The sequence below is a fragment of the Cyprinus carpio genome, chromosome A3, assembly GCF_018340385.1.
Source record: "Cyprinus carpio isolate SPL01 chromosome A3, ASM1834038v1, whole genome shotgun sequence".
Classification (NCBI taxonomy): Eukaryota; Metazoa; Chordata; class Actinopteri; order Cypriniformes; family Cyprinidae; genus Cyprinus; species Cyprinus carpio.
The window spans coordinates 13,422,931-13,438,122 of NC_056574.1; the positions used below are offsets into that span (position 1 = coordinate 13,422,931).

At 38.5% G+C, this 15,192-nt stretch overlaps 1 protein-coding gene across 1 annotated transcript in view; it reads left to right on the forward strand.

The window, feature by feature from the left end:
* Positions 1-14,764: 14,764 nt before the first annotated feature.
* LOC122133948 (neurogenic locus notch homolog protein 1-like) overlaps positions 14,765-15,192 on the forward strand; it is a 28,603-nt gene continuing 28,175 nt past the window's right edge. The window contains 1 exon segment of the mRNA XM_042719184.1: positions 14,765-15,125. Coding sequence (XP_042575118.1) covers positions 15,065-15,125 — 61 coding nt within the window. The 5' untranslated portion in view covers positions 14,765-15,064.

Here is a 15,192-nt window from a genome sequence, read left to right on the forward strand (position 1 = left end):
TGACAAACACATACACAAGCTTGAAAAAGGCAAGCTACTATTCCATTATCTAGGTCTGTTAGTTTGACTTTGCAAACCTCAAACTGATTTCAGTCAGATGGAAGCATTTACATTAATATATATATACACACACACAAATTATTCAGTCTAACTGAAAATTAAACTTTTAAAGTGCATGGACTGTTGCTGTCAGAAATGTTCATTTGTTTTCAGTAGAGGTGAGTGGTTGGACAGAGATCTGAGAACTAAGGTGAAAAGCTGCTTTCTTTTGCATTATAGGGTCTCTAATTAGTCAGTGTCCACAAACGCACATGGACCAAGTCATGAGGGTCAGTGCAGCCAGAGGCAGGGTTACTTAATCACCCTCATAAAGAGGAGGGCTAGGATATACATGGTCAGTGGAATGTGACTCCCTAGTCGTGGACTGTGAACCACACCCAGTGCAATAACCCTCACCTGAGGCAGTGGGCTATTGTATTCATGGAGAAAGGAACATAATGAGTGAGGAAATGAAGGGTTGAAAGAGTGAGTTTGACAGTAAAAGAGTAAATCAGATTGGAGATCCTGGGACTGTAATTACTGGACTTTTAAAGTATTAACTAAAATCAGTGAAGCTGCACAAATGGGGAGTTTAAAAGATCAACACTTAGAACGAAAGTGAGGGGTGTTAGGTGAACGACTTTGAGACTTAAGCTTCTAGAGAGGAAAGTCTGTCATGCTGATTTTTCATCCCTCCAACAGTGCAACTTGTTGTTTTCCTTTAATATATTTTAATAAAAGTGGCCTTAGAGCCTCCCCCACCTTGCCCTCGGGCCAACATGGAATGTCTGCTGCTTCTTCCCTCCTACTGCTGAAGAAAAAAAGCAAGATCACACACTTGACCAGCAGAACCCAAATATGGAGAAAAAGATTACAATAAGTCGGCACTATATTTCCCATACATACTTCACATTATATGTTTTTGTTACATAAAGACACATAGTTCCAGAGGATTGTCTAAACATTCCCAGGAATACTCCAGACAAGATACCCTGTTATGAGGAGAAACAAGGCTAAGGCAACTATGCTTCTTTGTGTTCACTATATCTCGATGAGCAAATCCTGTATGGCTTGTTTTGGCAAGAGTGTATTTGTGGACAGAGCAGTGGAGCTGAGTAAAATATCATCCACAATATTCCTCTGTTAAAGTTGGTTATCCTTAAAGCATAAGGTATGCAAGCTATTTCATCACTGCCAGCTCTCCACTCCTGTTTCACGATATTACATTCTCCAGCTCTCAAACTGCTAAGGCATTTCCCTTCCTCAACAATAGGCTTGGGTCGGTTGAATATGATTTAAAGCTAAAGGTCCTGTGGAATCCGTGAATAAATTGCTTGCCACCCTCTGCATTTCCTTTTTTTCTCTCTCTCTCTGGAATTAATCCCCTCTTGGGCTCAGTAAAGCCAGCCAAGTGGCTAGTCTGTCAGAAACTTCCACTATGATGAAGTAAAAGAGCAGCTGCAACGCAGAGTGTGATAACATCCTGGAGTAAATATCTAGCATAGTCTATGCTCAGTGGTGAAGAAGAGGATTAGTGTGGTAAGATTTAAAAATATAACTTGATAAAAATAATGCATATTTATCCACCCGTTGTAACGCAGCCTTTGAACCGAAGAAGAAAATGCAACAAGTACACAAATCAAAGCAGTAAGTGCACTGAAAAATTATGAGGTGATACAAAAAACTGCATATGGGACAGAAAATTACACCTCTCTACCAAACCTGTTTATATCAGACTTAACTAATATATCTCTGCTAGGGAGGTCTTTCAGTGAATTTCTGTTGTCATGTTGGTAATAATTAAACACCTTTTGTAAGTGAGTTCTGCCATTGTGATCTTCTGGCTGATATTATTGCTGTAATCATGCCAATTTGTCATCCTCTCTCAGTCTTCTTTTCGTTTCTAGGGAAAAAAAAAACAGATCATAGTTTGGCTGAAGCTGATGGGTTGTGCTGAGGCAGGCACGTACAGGTGAAGTTGTGGGTGTAGTTTCACTCACCTCTGTGAGGAGGCGTGGGAACCAGAGATCTGCCAGTAGTGCATGAGTAACAAGAGCCTGAGGGAGTGTGGCGTAATCTCAACTACCACTTTTCTTTTCTCTTTTCCTTCGTCACTTACACGCACAAGATACACACGTAAACACACTGAACCACTCAATCATTTTAAGATTATCAATCTGTGCATGAACTTTCTGACACTGCCCTTAATGTTTTGCCTCATTTTCCTTCTTTAAACACAACCATACTGACACTTGACACTCACGCTGAGATTTTATTTTCTATTACCTTTCCATTACCTTTTGTGGGCAATCACACAAAGGCTATGATTAACCTAATGCTTGTGGATTAATGTGAATAGAGATGCATGTTATAAACAGACAAAGCAAAATAATGGCAGACAGATAGGCGTGTCATCACCCTAAATAATTTTTATCTGTAATAACCTGCTGGAAGAATGTGCAAGTTTATTATGAAGCACAGTCACTGGTAGGGTGTTCATAAATTAAAGGAAGGCTCGTTCCACCTCAAAATAATAAATACAAATAAATAAAATTATAAATAAAATAGACATGGTCGTAACTGCAATAAATAAAGTTGCAGTTGTGAGATATTGAGTTGCAACTACTCTGAGGTAGAAACAGGTTTCCATAAAAATTTACTATTTAGCTTAGAAAAAAAACAATATTCCTTAGGTCTGAAATCTAGATAGTTTTAAATTAGCATTCTGTATTTTAATACACATTACACTTATACAGCAATCATTCTGCAATGACAACAGCTAACCTTGCACCTAATAAGCTGGTTGACTACTGCCAAATATGAAAATGCAAACAGATTTTGGTATACTAAAGCATATCTAAGTAAGTTAAGTACATAAGCCCTGGCCTCCCTAAAGAAGCCAAAAAAGAATGACAATAGATTAGAGATATAATACATATCATAGTCTGGAGTGGGGGCGAATTAGAGCGTGTGGGTGCCGGGGGACAGTGGGCTGGCAGCTGTCGTTGCTGTTCAGGGGCCCACGGGTCCCGGCCTACCTCTAATGACCAGACCAGCTGTCGGAGTTGCGATTGTGGGGACGTGGGGCTGTACGAAGTGGGGAGGGCATGAGAACTATCACCCCCCTGTCCTGAGGGGCGTGTCCCAAGCCTGTCTCCCCTCCTCTGAAAGAGGGTGATTGATGGCGCAGGGTTGACACCAGGCTTGAGGAACAATTGACTCGGGAGGAACGCAGTCTAACAGAGGCCTAGGGTTGCCTCAAACTCTTTTTCTTCTCTTTTTTTCAGAGGCAAATGCAGGATCAATTGAAGTTGTAATTCAGTCATTTTTCTCAATATGTCTCTATCTGACATTTTAGGTTGAACATATGCCACTCTTAACACCCTTCAAAGACCTTTTAACCAGTGCCAAGGGAACGAGACATTCCATCACTTATTTGTTTAGTGATTATTTGTCAGATTAGTCAAATGCAGTCTCCTTCGTGATGGCTGACTAAATGACCAGACATTCCACCAGTCTCCGTGCACATAGACGCCACAGTGGAGATCGGCCCAAGCATGGAAGCACAAACCCATCAGCCCTGAGAGGCAAGAGCAGAAAGATGAGCAACAGTGTAGCCTCAGGTGTACGATGGGTTATCTGTGAGTATTGGCATTTGAGCTTCAGCTCCAGGGCCTTTAACATAGCCCTGACCCTGAGCACTAAACCTCAACCCTCACGGGAGCCCTTTTCAACAAGTCACCAGTACCTCCTGTCCTCGAGTCAGATTTACAGCCCTAGGGAGGAGACAGACGCAGAGGGGGCACTGTCCTGCAGCTGTCCACAGTGGACTTAAAGTGATACTCCACCCCAAAATGAAAATTTTGTCATTAATCACTTACCCCCATGTCTTTCCAAACCCGTAAAAGCTTTGTTAATCTTCGGTACCCAATTTAAGATATTTTGGATGAAAACCGGGAGGCTTGTGAATGTCCCATAGACTGCCAAGTAAATTACACTGTCAAGGTCCAGAAAAGTATGAAAGACATCGTCAGAATAGTCCATCTGCAATCAGTGGTTCAATCCGTGTCAGCCGCACTGCACGGATGCGCTGTTTTCATTCAAATCAAAGCGTAAATACATGTAGAAAACTTATCCTTGTGTCGTGGCTGACACAGAATAGTGTATGCAGTTTGCGTTCAGCGGATATTCTCCAAAATGGTGCTACGGTAATGCGGAGAGACACAGAGGAGACAAACTGTTGAATAAAGTCGTTATTTTTTGTTATCTTCATGTACAAAAAGTATTCTCGTCTGTTTGTAAAGTTAATTTTGATCCACTGATGGCAGATGGACTATTCTGACGATGACTTTCATACTTTTCTGGACCTTGACACTGTTATTTACTTGGCAGTCAATAGGTCGGTCACAAGCCTCTCGGTTTTCATCCAAAATATATTAATTTGTTATCTGAAGACGAAAGAAGCTTTTACGGGTTTGAAACAACATGGGGGATTAATGACAAAACTTTCATTATGGTGTGGAGTAACCCTTTAAGCAGTTATTTCACACAAAAACACAGCAATGGCATTCAGAATTCCACCAGCTGGGTCTCGTCCAGCCCTCATCTGAAATATAGTTCCTGACACTGAGCAGCCAGCTACTGCACACTCAACTAATTACTGCAAAAAACGGACGTCGGTAAAAGACACTGTGAACAGATTCTGATGGGACTTGTTAAAAGGGACCAGGCAGTTTGCACTGGAGATGGGACAGTGTTGCACTTTCTCATGACTGAGAAATTCTGGGTTTGGACTCCTGAGACCAGCAATTAAACCCACCAACTGGACAGGAATCACTTCTGCCTTGATCCAGCACAATCAAGAAGGAGGAAAAAAAACAGAACATGAGATTGAATGGGAAATGCGCCAAAGAATAAATGAACCCTTGATCCCTACACATAAACATTCCTTTGCTCCCACACACATACAGACACTGTAACACAGCAGCACAGTTTCACACAATTTAATAATAATTTAGCGAGCTGGTGTGAAAATCAAACACCTTGTCTCACAATGCAGGCAGTGATCTATTGCTCACTTATTTGCCCAGGATAACAACCTCTTTGTGTAATGCGTGTTTGTGTGTGTTAATTTGAGAAACTAAAGAGAGGAAAGTGGGGGAATGTGCTAGGAGAGGTCAAACTGCTCACCAAATAACTTGCTGTGTTTCAGGTCATAATAAAAACAGATTTACTTCCCAAAGTCTGAGCTTGAAATAGCACAGCGAATTGCTGTACTCATTATATATTCTATGTACAGTATGTGTAATGGATGTTTTTACTTGAGCTGGATATTTATTTTGTGGGAACAACACAAAAAGACAATATTTTGGCATCAACATGAGGAAATATAACAATGCTATGGGGTCTGTGGTCTGTGGGCTTTCTCAGAATCAGAGTTTTAAAAAGAAATCTGTTTGGGAAATGCAGAGGTGTAACTGGGAGATAACCCTCATTTTCCAACCATACCAAAATGACTTCTTGTCATGCAAAATGATTTCTTCTCATGCAAGGAACAGAGAGAGTGCAGAAGGTAGGTGTGAGAACATCAGACCATGGAGGAAAGACTAGGAAATTATTACATGCAGAAAATGGTGACATCACTGGTACAACCATGAATGGACATTTCCAAACCTTTACTGCAGCTTCTCCTCGTAGGCTAAGAAAATATAAAATACAAACAGAGATGTGTAAAACAAAACAATACTAAAACCATGGGCAGTTGTACAATTGCTGAACCTTGATCATGGACACAGCGCAAGCTAAGGTCATAAAGACAGTGAACACAAAAGCAACTTTCTGATTGGCCATGACGTTTCTTAGTAGGGGGTCTGCGTTGCTGATTGGCCATGACGAGTTTTGTGGTGGGGGCTCTAATCCTCTCCACACTCTCTGCAGGCGCTCAGTGGAGTTTTCCCACATAAATCACGCTGCACTCGGGTGGTAAAATCATTATTGTCTATTCAGGCCTCATAGCTTGCTAGCACTTAAAGGCCAAGTAGTATGCTAGCACAAATAGTTCACACAAATCCTCTTCCTGCTAAAAGGGTAGGCAGCATTTAAACAAGTCAGAGATCACGCAATCTTTTATCACTTTAGGCAAAGTATGCTGTGTAGTAGTCACTAAAATGCCTGATGCTACAAACAGCTCTGCAATGCAAATGTTCTAGCACTTGTTTCATACATTTAGACAAGCATATGACTTAACACTTAAACCACATTGTATACTAGTAAAAATAATATAAAAAATTGTTATCGAATAAAAAAACACTACTACAGAAACTAAGGGAATACTAAGGGATTCATTGGGGACCAGCAACTGTTTAAACCCCTTTTCTTTAAAATATCTTCTTTTGTGTTCAGCATAACAAAGAAACACATAAGGTTTGGAACAACCTGTGGGTGTGTAACTGAAGACAGACAACACTAGCATAGCAACACTAGCATAACCAATGGCATGAGTTTTTACCTGTTTGACCAAACAAAGGGAGACGGATGTAGTGGAAAACACTGTGCAATGCAGAAATTATACAAAAGAACATCTAAACCTTCCTAACGTTTCCTAATAAGATTTTCAACAGTCAATTCAAAACCAGAAAATCGTTGAACAGGATCGGTGAGTTTTGATATTAATGACATAAGCCATTCTGCTTCACTATTAACTGTCCTCTCCTTCCTAAATTCAAGTGAAGTTCTGTAGCTTTCATTCCCTTTTTCCACTGCTTATCACCCCAATTATTCTTAATACTTACTTGTATGTATCAGTGTGCAGTTATTAGCAATCTGGGATGTTTGAGGTGGGGGGTTAAGTGGGTGAGGGACGTTTGGCTTTGCTTCCCACAGGGTGGTCCACCTTGACAAAGTAGATTCACCATCCCATTTTCATTTAGAACAAGGCAAACATACAGTACCATTCAATCCACACAAAGAATAGAAAAAAGTATTACAACCAAAAAAATAAATAAAAAGCAGACTGGATTACAAAGCACAACTACATCACAATAGTACTCAAATATGTGGTGATGTTTGATGTACTAGTAAGTAAGAATCTCTACAGCTGAGCAAATGACAGCCATTAACATGGAATGGCTTGTTCAGAAATAGGGCCTACCACATCAATGGGTTGTTTAACTAATCAGAAACTAGGCAAATGACCTCTACATTTAACTGTGCACCCAGGTGCTGAAGGCAAGCGTGAGACCATGTTTTGCCTTCGCCAGCAGTAACTAGGGCAGTAAATCACAATGTCCGTCACCTTCTTGTTTGTCTAATGCTGGAACCCCTCAGAGCTCTGCGAGAATCTCATCACCTTTTTTCCCCTTCATTTTCATTTTCCTTTCTAAAAACACACACACCTCTGCAGTTTCACACACTGCTGACATAAATCAACAAATAATATAGTGTGTCCTTTAACATTAAATGCTCAATACATTAAATACAAAATGCTCATTAAAACCCACGTCTATAATATATAATATAAAAAAAGCTTAACGTAATCTTTATATCAGGGCCACATATTAATTGCATATGCGGTGCACATACACAGTAAAATCAGCAGTGTAATATTTGCAGTGTTAAAAGTTATTAATTCCCAAAGAGCTGAATTAACAATCTACAGTGTTAAACAGTACTCAAGTTCAGTGTTGTTATATGGTGTAATTTCACTTTTACACTAAAAGTGCGGAATAAAAACCCGCCGAATTGTTTGGACTCTGCCCTTCAATGACTGCTGCATCATGAAGCGACGGCGCCATTTTTTCTTCAAGCGACCGAGACAGTTAGTTGTATTGCTTTTCTCTTGATAAAAGTACACGGGAAAAAACATTTTTGTTGATCATTTTACTCAAAATATGATTGGTGGTAAACACATTTAGAAATTACTAACTGCGAGTGTTTTTGTCAGGTTTAGTGTTAAGTTTGTGTTCGTGAGGTGCAGAGATCTAAGTTACAGAAGAGTGTGAAAGTTTCTCATGCCGGTTCGATTTCCTGAAAAAAAAAAGGTTAATGCGGTTAAAAATAACTTTTTGGAATGTGCTTACAATTTATGTTATATATGCTTTTGGCTTCTTTCATTTCGTTTCATTGACACATACTCTCGCCTCCATTCCCGCCTAGGCCTGGTTTTACTACGAGTCTGCCACTGAAGTCTGGAGCAGCTATTTGGGCAGTTTTCTACTCAAATGAGAGAATTCATCAAATGGTAAATTTATTTTTTGAAAGCACTGAGTGTGGCGTTTCGCTGTTTCCATGCTTTGAAACGGTAACTTTAATAGTGGGACTGTTAAACATTACGCACTAACAATTTCGTTTTTGTGACGCATAACACCGTGTAGAAGTGTCCGTCTCAGGTATTTGTCATTAAGCTCAGGATCTGTTGAGCAGCAGATCCTCCAGCATGATCTATCAGCTCCTCAACCTGTGATCAGTCAAATCTGACTCCTGCAGCTCGTGTTGAATGCAGGGTTGCCAAGTCTGCTTTTTTTTTTTTCCTATGGCTACTTTTAAACTGTTAATGGGTTGTTTTTCCCCTGTGGGTTAAAGGTTTCAAATGTTACTTAAATTACATTTGACTGAAATGCTTGTATTGAAACATTTTGCATTCTGCCTATGATAAAGCTGTGCTAGATGTTAAGTTTTGTGAAAGAGGGCCACAGGTAGGAAGCGTTTTAGCTGTTTATGATCAATATGCATAACAGTAACTGTAAAATGTTTATTTTAGGTATGGAAATGACATTTTCTGTTTTGATATTTGGTATATGGTCATTGCACTACTTTGGGCACTACTTTAACCACCAACCAACCACAACCCAGCCTCCTGCCCCGCCCGCACCCACTGACCTCTTTTTGGAAAACGAAAATATGGTCACCCTACATGATGTTCATGCGTGCACAAAACTAATATGATGGTACCTCAACGTTTCACAGACACATCATGAAATTAATGTTGAATTGCTTTTCTTGTTAAGATAATGTAAACCCATGAGGAAAAGCATATTCATATATCATAAAACTTCTGGTTACATGAGCCTAAGCTGTTTACAATAAAATCCATGCAAAAGTTAATATCGTTTTAGAATACAGTATAGGATGTACCGAATATTCTTCAGTTTTATGCAAAACAGAAATACAACAAATATAATATCAGATCTCGGTCATGGCCAAAAATAAATGAAAAAAAAATTTTTTTTTTGCAGTTGTGTTTGAGACATGAAAACTGTAACAATGTATTTTACAAGATAACACGATGTAACCTCACTCTCACTTGAAATGTGTCCCCACATTAAGTCCTTGAATTGGAGGGTATTGGACCAGGAAAGTCCTTGAAAGGTCCTTGAATTTAAAGTTAATCAAGATGTGGGAACCCTGATCTTCAGTTGTGTTTCAAAGATAACAAAAGTCTTGGCTGAGTAAACTGATGAAATTTTCATTTTTTAACTAACTCTGTAATAAAAGAATGTGGCCATATTTGTCACCCAAGATGTGTGCTAAAGACAGGTTGTGAACAGAGCCACTGTGTGGCTACACAATCAACTTAGCAGAATGGTTCCTGAGAGAGATATTGTTGTCATTAATTGTTTTTTCTTTTTTTCTTTCTTTTTTTTTTTTTTTTCAAGAAGCCAAGTTCCTGGTTTCTCCCAAGACCTTCAAGGACCTAATTGACCTCAGAATCAGCTGTAAAGGACGATGAAACCGATGTCTAAGGTTAGACTATATTTCAGAATAACAATATCTATATTCATGCTTAATCTATATTCTGTGTGTTTTTTTTTTTTTTTTTTTTTTTTGCTGAATTTGTCATATCTGTTATTTAGAATGGGACAATGATATTGCATCAGTTGGTCTCCTACTTCCTTTGATTCCACCATCATCACAAGACTGCAAGGGATCTGGAAAAATGTCATCCTGTCAAGCTGAAAAACATCTTCAAAAAGGTACATTTGGACATTTATGTCACTACCTATTGTCTGCCTCAAAATATTGCCAAATGGGTTGTATATGAAAGACTTATATAAATAAAATCAGTTGGAGAGCTGACCTTGAGTTTTATTTTTGTCTTTGATCTGCAGGCACCAGCAAGATAGAAGAGCCATACATGCTCACTGATGGGACAACGTGGAACATCATGGATGCTACACAACTGTCAAATCTACCTGTCATATTTGTTCATGTCTAGGTAAATTTGATAATTTTGTGTTTTACAGTATTAACTATTTTATGTTTCTGTGCAACACTTAATGAATGTGACTTGACTAATTAACCTCTACACATCTGATATATGCTTTAAAGTTGCCACTTTGCCCATTTGTTAAATAAACGTTGAAATTTATACATCTGTCTGAAGACTCTTGATTTTATGTCTGATCTTGTACACCACACAAAGAATTTTTTGTTTGCACTGAAAAGAATACTTTATTAATAACACTTAAAGGATCAAAACATCACCAGGGGCGTTAAATACCCCATAGTGTAAAATTTAAACAACAATAGCAAGTGTGACACTTTACACTTGGAGTGTAATTTTTCTACACTGTAAGGTGCTATATTAACACTAAAAATTCAACACTACAAACAGTGTACTTTTAACACTAGAAAGATTGGGACCATATATGATCTTTAGTAGTGTTAAAATCGACACTTTAAGTGATGAATTGACACTGCGTTATGAAAAATATCATGTCAAGCTTAATGAGACTAAAGATTCTCATCTGATAAGCTAATACATTGTTTTGAAATTTCATGGTATGCATTTTGCCATTTAATGGGATACATCAAAACAGCTTTTTTTCTTTTCTTTTTTTCCTGCTGCAGAGAACCATTAATCAAAACTCGTCATGATTTTCTATTATATTTGAACTAAAACGAACTCAAGATTACCTTCTCTCTCTCTGTTATTACAGCACTGTGACAACAGTGGCATCTATATGGATCTTTACACACACAAAAAAAAAATATATATATATATATTGCCTCCCCTTCACTACAGTGTGGATAGTGTGCACGAATTAACCGTGTACAACACAAAACAATAAACAAAACGGTGTCCCAAAACATGGCAGGGGTGAGAACACCTCCTGTTACCACTCCAAATCCACAAGTACTCAAAATGCCATCTCAAAGAAGATACATCAGACAAGTGTTGCTTAACATTCTCAGAAGAGAGCCTGATAATCTGAAGCACATCCTCAATGAAATATAAATACTCTAGAAGAGGCTGATTAAAAATAGTAGAGACCGTGAAAAGTGGTGAAACCAAATTGAATTTCCTAATCAGGTAGATAAAACCACACAAATAAGAGCAAGTCTTAAAGTTATGGTTTCTAATGAATTTTGGCAGGTGAAGTATCCCATTTCTCTGTTTGAAAACAAATTGTATGACATATAGCTTAGTCCTAGATGCCTATTGCTTGACTATTTCCAATACTGTTGAATGCAGGCACATCAAAATTAAAAATGTGGCTGATACCAATAAACAGATAATTTGAATTTCATACTATATATTCTATTTAATAAATCTAAAAATCCTAAAAATCTAAAAAATAGAAAAGAATCACACCCCTTTAAAATAATCACAGACACATAAGACGGACACCGTTTTGGTTTTATCCAGCTGTATTTACTCAGTGCCACTTATAACATCCAAGTGAAAGATATAACACCAACATGTCAGAAAAAAATAAAATAAATAAAAAAAATAGAATCACCGAGTTGGAAAAATGCTCACACCCTCCTATAATGACTTGTAAACTCAAACAGGTGTAGTTAATGACCTTCTCAAAAGCCATTTGACTTTCAACTGTGATCAGCTGTGGTCATTTAAATTAGCTCAGCATGAAAAGAGCTTTCCTGGAGCATTTCAGTCCTTGGTAGTGCAACTGAAGCAAACAGTCATCTATGGGAGGCAAGGCACTGTCAAAAGATCTCCGGGATTAAGTTGTGGACAGGCACAAATCAGGAGATGAACACAAAAAAAATTCAAAGATTTATCAATGCCTAGAAGCACAGTGGGGTCTATTATTAAGAAGTGGAAGGTATTGGTACAACACACAGACCCTCCCTGGATAAGGACGTCGCTCCAAACTGGATAAAAGAGGCAGGAGGAAACTGGTCAGAGAGGCGACCAAGAGGCCTGCAGCTACTCTGAAGCAGTTGCAGGAATTTATGACAAAGAGTGGTCATTGTGTGCATGTGATAACAATATCACAAATTATCCACAAATGTGGCTTGTATGGGAGGGCTGCAAGAAAAAGGCCACTCCTCAAGAAAGGCCACATGCAGTCACGACTGAGCTTTGCCAAAACGCACCGTGAAGATTGAGGCAGTTGAGAATAAAACTTAATTATTTGACACTAAACGATATGTCTGACAGAAATCCACTACAGCTCACCATCTAAACAACAGCATTCCTCCAGTAAAGCATTGAGATGTTAATATCCTGTGATGGGGGTTTTTCTCTGAAGCAGGGACTGACGCACTTGTCAGGATAGAAGGAAAAAAATGGATGGGGCAAAATAGTCAAATTCTTTAGGGAAAATCTGCCCTCTGCCAGAAAGTTGTCAATGGGAAGAAGGTTTAAATACAAGCATGACAATGACCCAAAGCACACAGCAAAACTGACAATGACCCAAAGCACACAGTGCTGACCACACAGTGGTTGAAGGAGAAAAATGTGAAAGTCCTTGCATGGCCTAGTCAGAGCCCAGACTTAAACCTCATTGAAAATCTGTGGAATGACTTCATCCACAAATGTCTGCAGTCCACAAACACTCCTCATCAAATTTAACTGAACTTGAGCAATTCTGCAAAGAAGAGTGGGCAAATATTGCAAAGTCTAGATGTGCAAAGTTAGTAGAGATGTATCCCGACAGACTAAAGGCTGTAATTAAAGCAAAAGGTTGTTCAACGAAATACTGACAAAAGGGGGGTGATCCTTTTTTTCTTTTTCTGACATGTTGGTGTTTTATCTTTCACTTGGATGTTATAAGATGCACTGAGTAAATACAGCTGGATATAACAAAAAATGTGTCTGTCTTCATTTCAGGCTCCAAAGCAACAAAATGTGATTATTTTAAAGTGGGGGGGGGGGGTTGATTCTTTTCTATACCCACTACAAAATGGATATTCAAATTGAAATTGATAAAAATGTAGGTGTTTAATTAAAGATTAAAATAAAAGTGAGGCTTGGATGACAGCAACAGCAATTTTAAATTAAAATTAGGCAAAATAAGCATACACAGCATATCTAATATTAACCAACACCGATAAAAGAAAAAAAAATCTCTAATAATATAAGCAAAAAACTGATATGGTACTGAACTACCAGTTTTCAGAGATAACATAATAATTACCCACATCACTAAAATAAAATACATGTTATGGTTTTAGGCTCAATGTGTTTGCCACACAATTCAGAAAACAATCATTCTATGAATCTCTGGGTTGATTCTTGCAGTAAATAATACTTGTTGGTGCTAGATAGGCCAATGCAAACTTTGTACTTATCCAAAAATGATGTTCTCTAATAACAAACTTATTTGTTGTGAGCTTGCTAGACTCCATACACATTGCTTGAACTAATTTATTCAACGATAGATGGGTGGGACAAGCCACGTCCCTAAATGTTAGTGTTTTGCCCCTCCCCCTCCTGCACCCCCTGCAGAGAGAAACTGTGTCATAATGCAGTAGCCCTTTTCTCATTCAAATCACTGCCATTGTCTCTGTAAGCAACCAGCTCTGCTATATGCCACAGAACAACTGAGGCTCTATATGTTGCAGAAAATGAGTACACCAAGGCAGGGTGTAGGGAAGAAGCTTCAATGAATGTCCATGCTGCTTTGCGAGAAATGAGGGAGGGCAACGTCTGCTCTCATTCCCATCTCTCAAACACAACTCTTATTCTTCAGCACAATATCAAGTGTAAATACACAAACAAGTGGCCGTACACATGCATGATGTGGGAGACTGCTAGGCCCCTTATATGGTTATGTCAAACAGTGCTCAAGGACAGATTAGCAAATCCTCAGATCTTAATCTAAAACTTTAGAGTATTTTGAAGTTGCTATGCTTACAGTGAGCTTAGCAGTGACTTACTAGCATGATTTTCAGTTTTAACATATCTTAATGAAACAGTTCATTTCCTTTAACTAAGTATTATTTTGTTTCTTAAAGTGCTTTGGTATATTCCCTAAAATAGACATTATGCTTGTCGGTTATGGATGATTCTTGATAATTCAAGATTTCATGTTAGCCTACAGACACTAGGCCAGAAAAAGACAGAAAAACAAAAGAAAACATTATTTGCCTTATATTTCCATTTTCTTCTAGTAAATAAATACATTATTTCAATCGACTATATTCCAAAACTTAACATATGAGTCACTATTTTGGACTATTTTAAACATCTCATTTGTCTTCATTACACATTAAACTTCCTTACCTTTAGTCATTTCAATATTTTATCTGTGGATTAGTGTGATACACAAAGAGTAAATGTTACTCTTGTTTAAGTTTTAAGCTTCTACAGATTTTTTTATTTTTAATTTTTTCGAGGGAAGACTTTCGGATTCATTTCCAAGCCTTTGACGAGTCTGCACTATTCAGTTCAGCGGAAGGACAAACAACAACTTGAGTGAGAGAAGCCTTGAGAAGGGGGCGGAGTGACACGAAGCCCGGCGGTGGACTCGGATCCGAAGTGAAGTGGTGAAACTTTCTCAAAAGTTCCTGGAGGTGTTTCGAGACGCACGGCAGCTGAATGCGAGCTGTCCCACTGCCATTAAACACTAAGAGAAAGAGGAGCCCGAGCTGCAGAGGAAATACGGCACTGGACTATTTCGAAAACGCTCAATTTCTATGAAATTCACTCAGGTTAACTTTATGACGCTACTTCATCTTAATGTGATTACTTGGAACTTTAACCACCGTGTCATTTTTTAAAGGATGTATCAGTGCTAACATTTCAAAAAAGGAGTAGGATCGAGTTTTCACAGAAATGGGGAATTACAGTTTTTGGATATTTCTGTCAATTTTACATCTTGTGCAAAACAGCGAAGGTAAGATGACCGATTTCTTTTTGTCTGGATCTGACTGATTTATAGGACATGTGTGGACGTATAACCT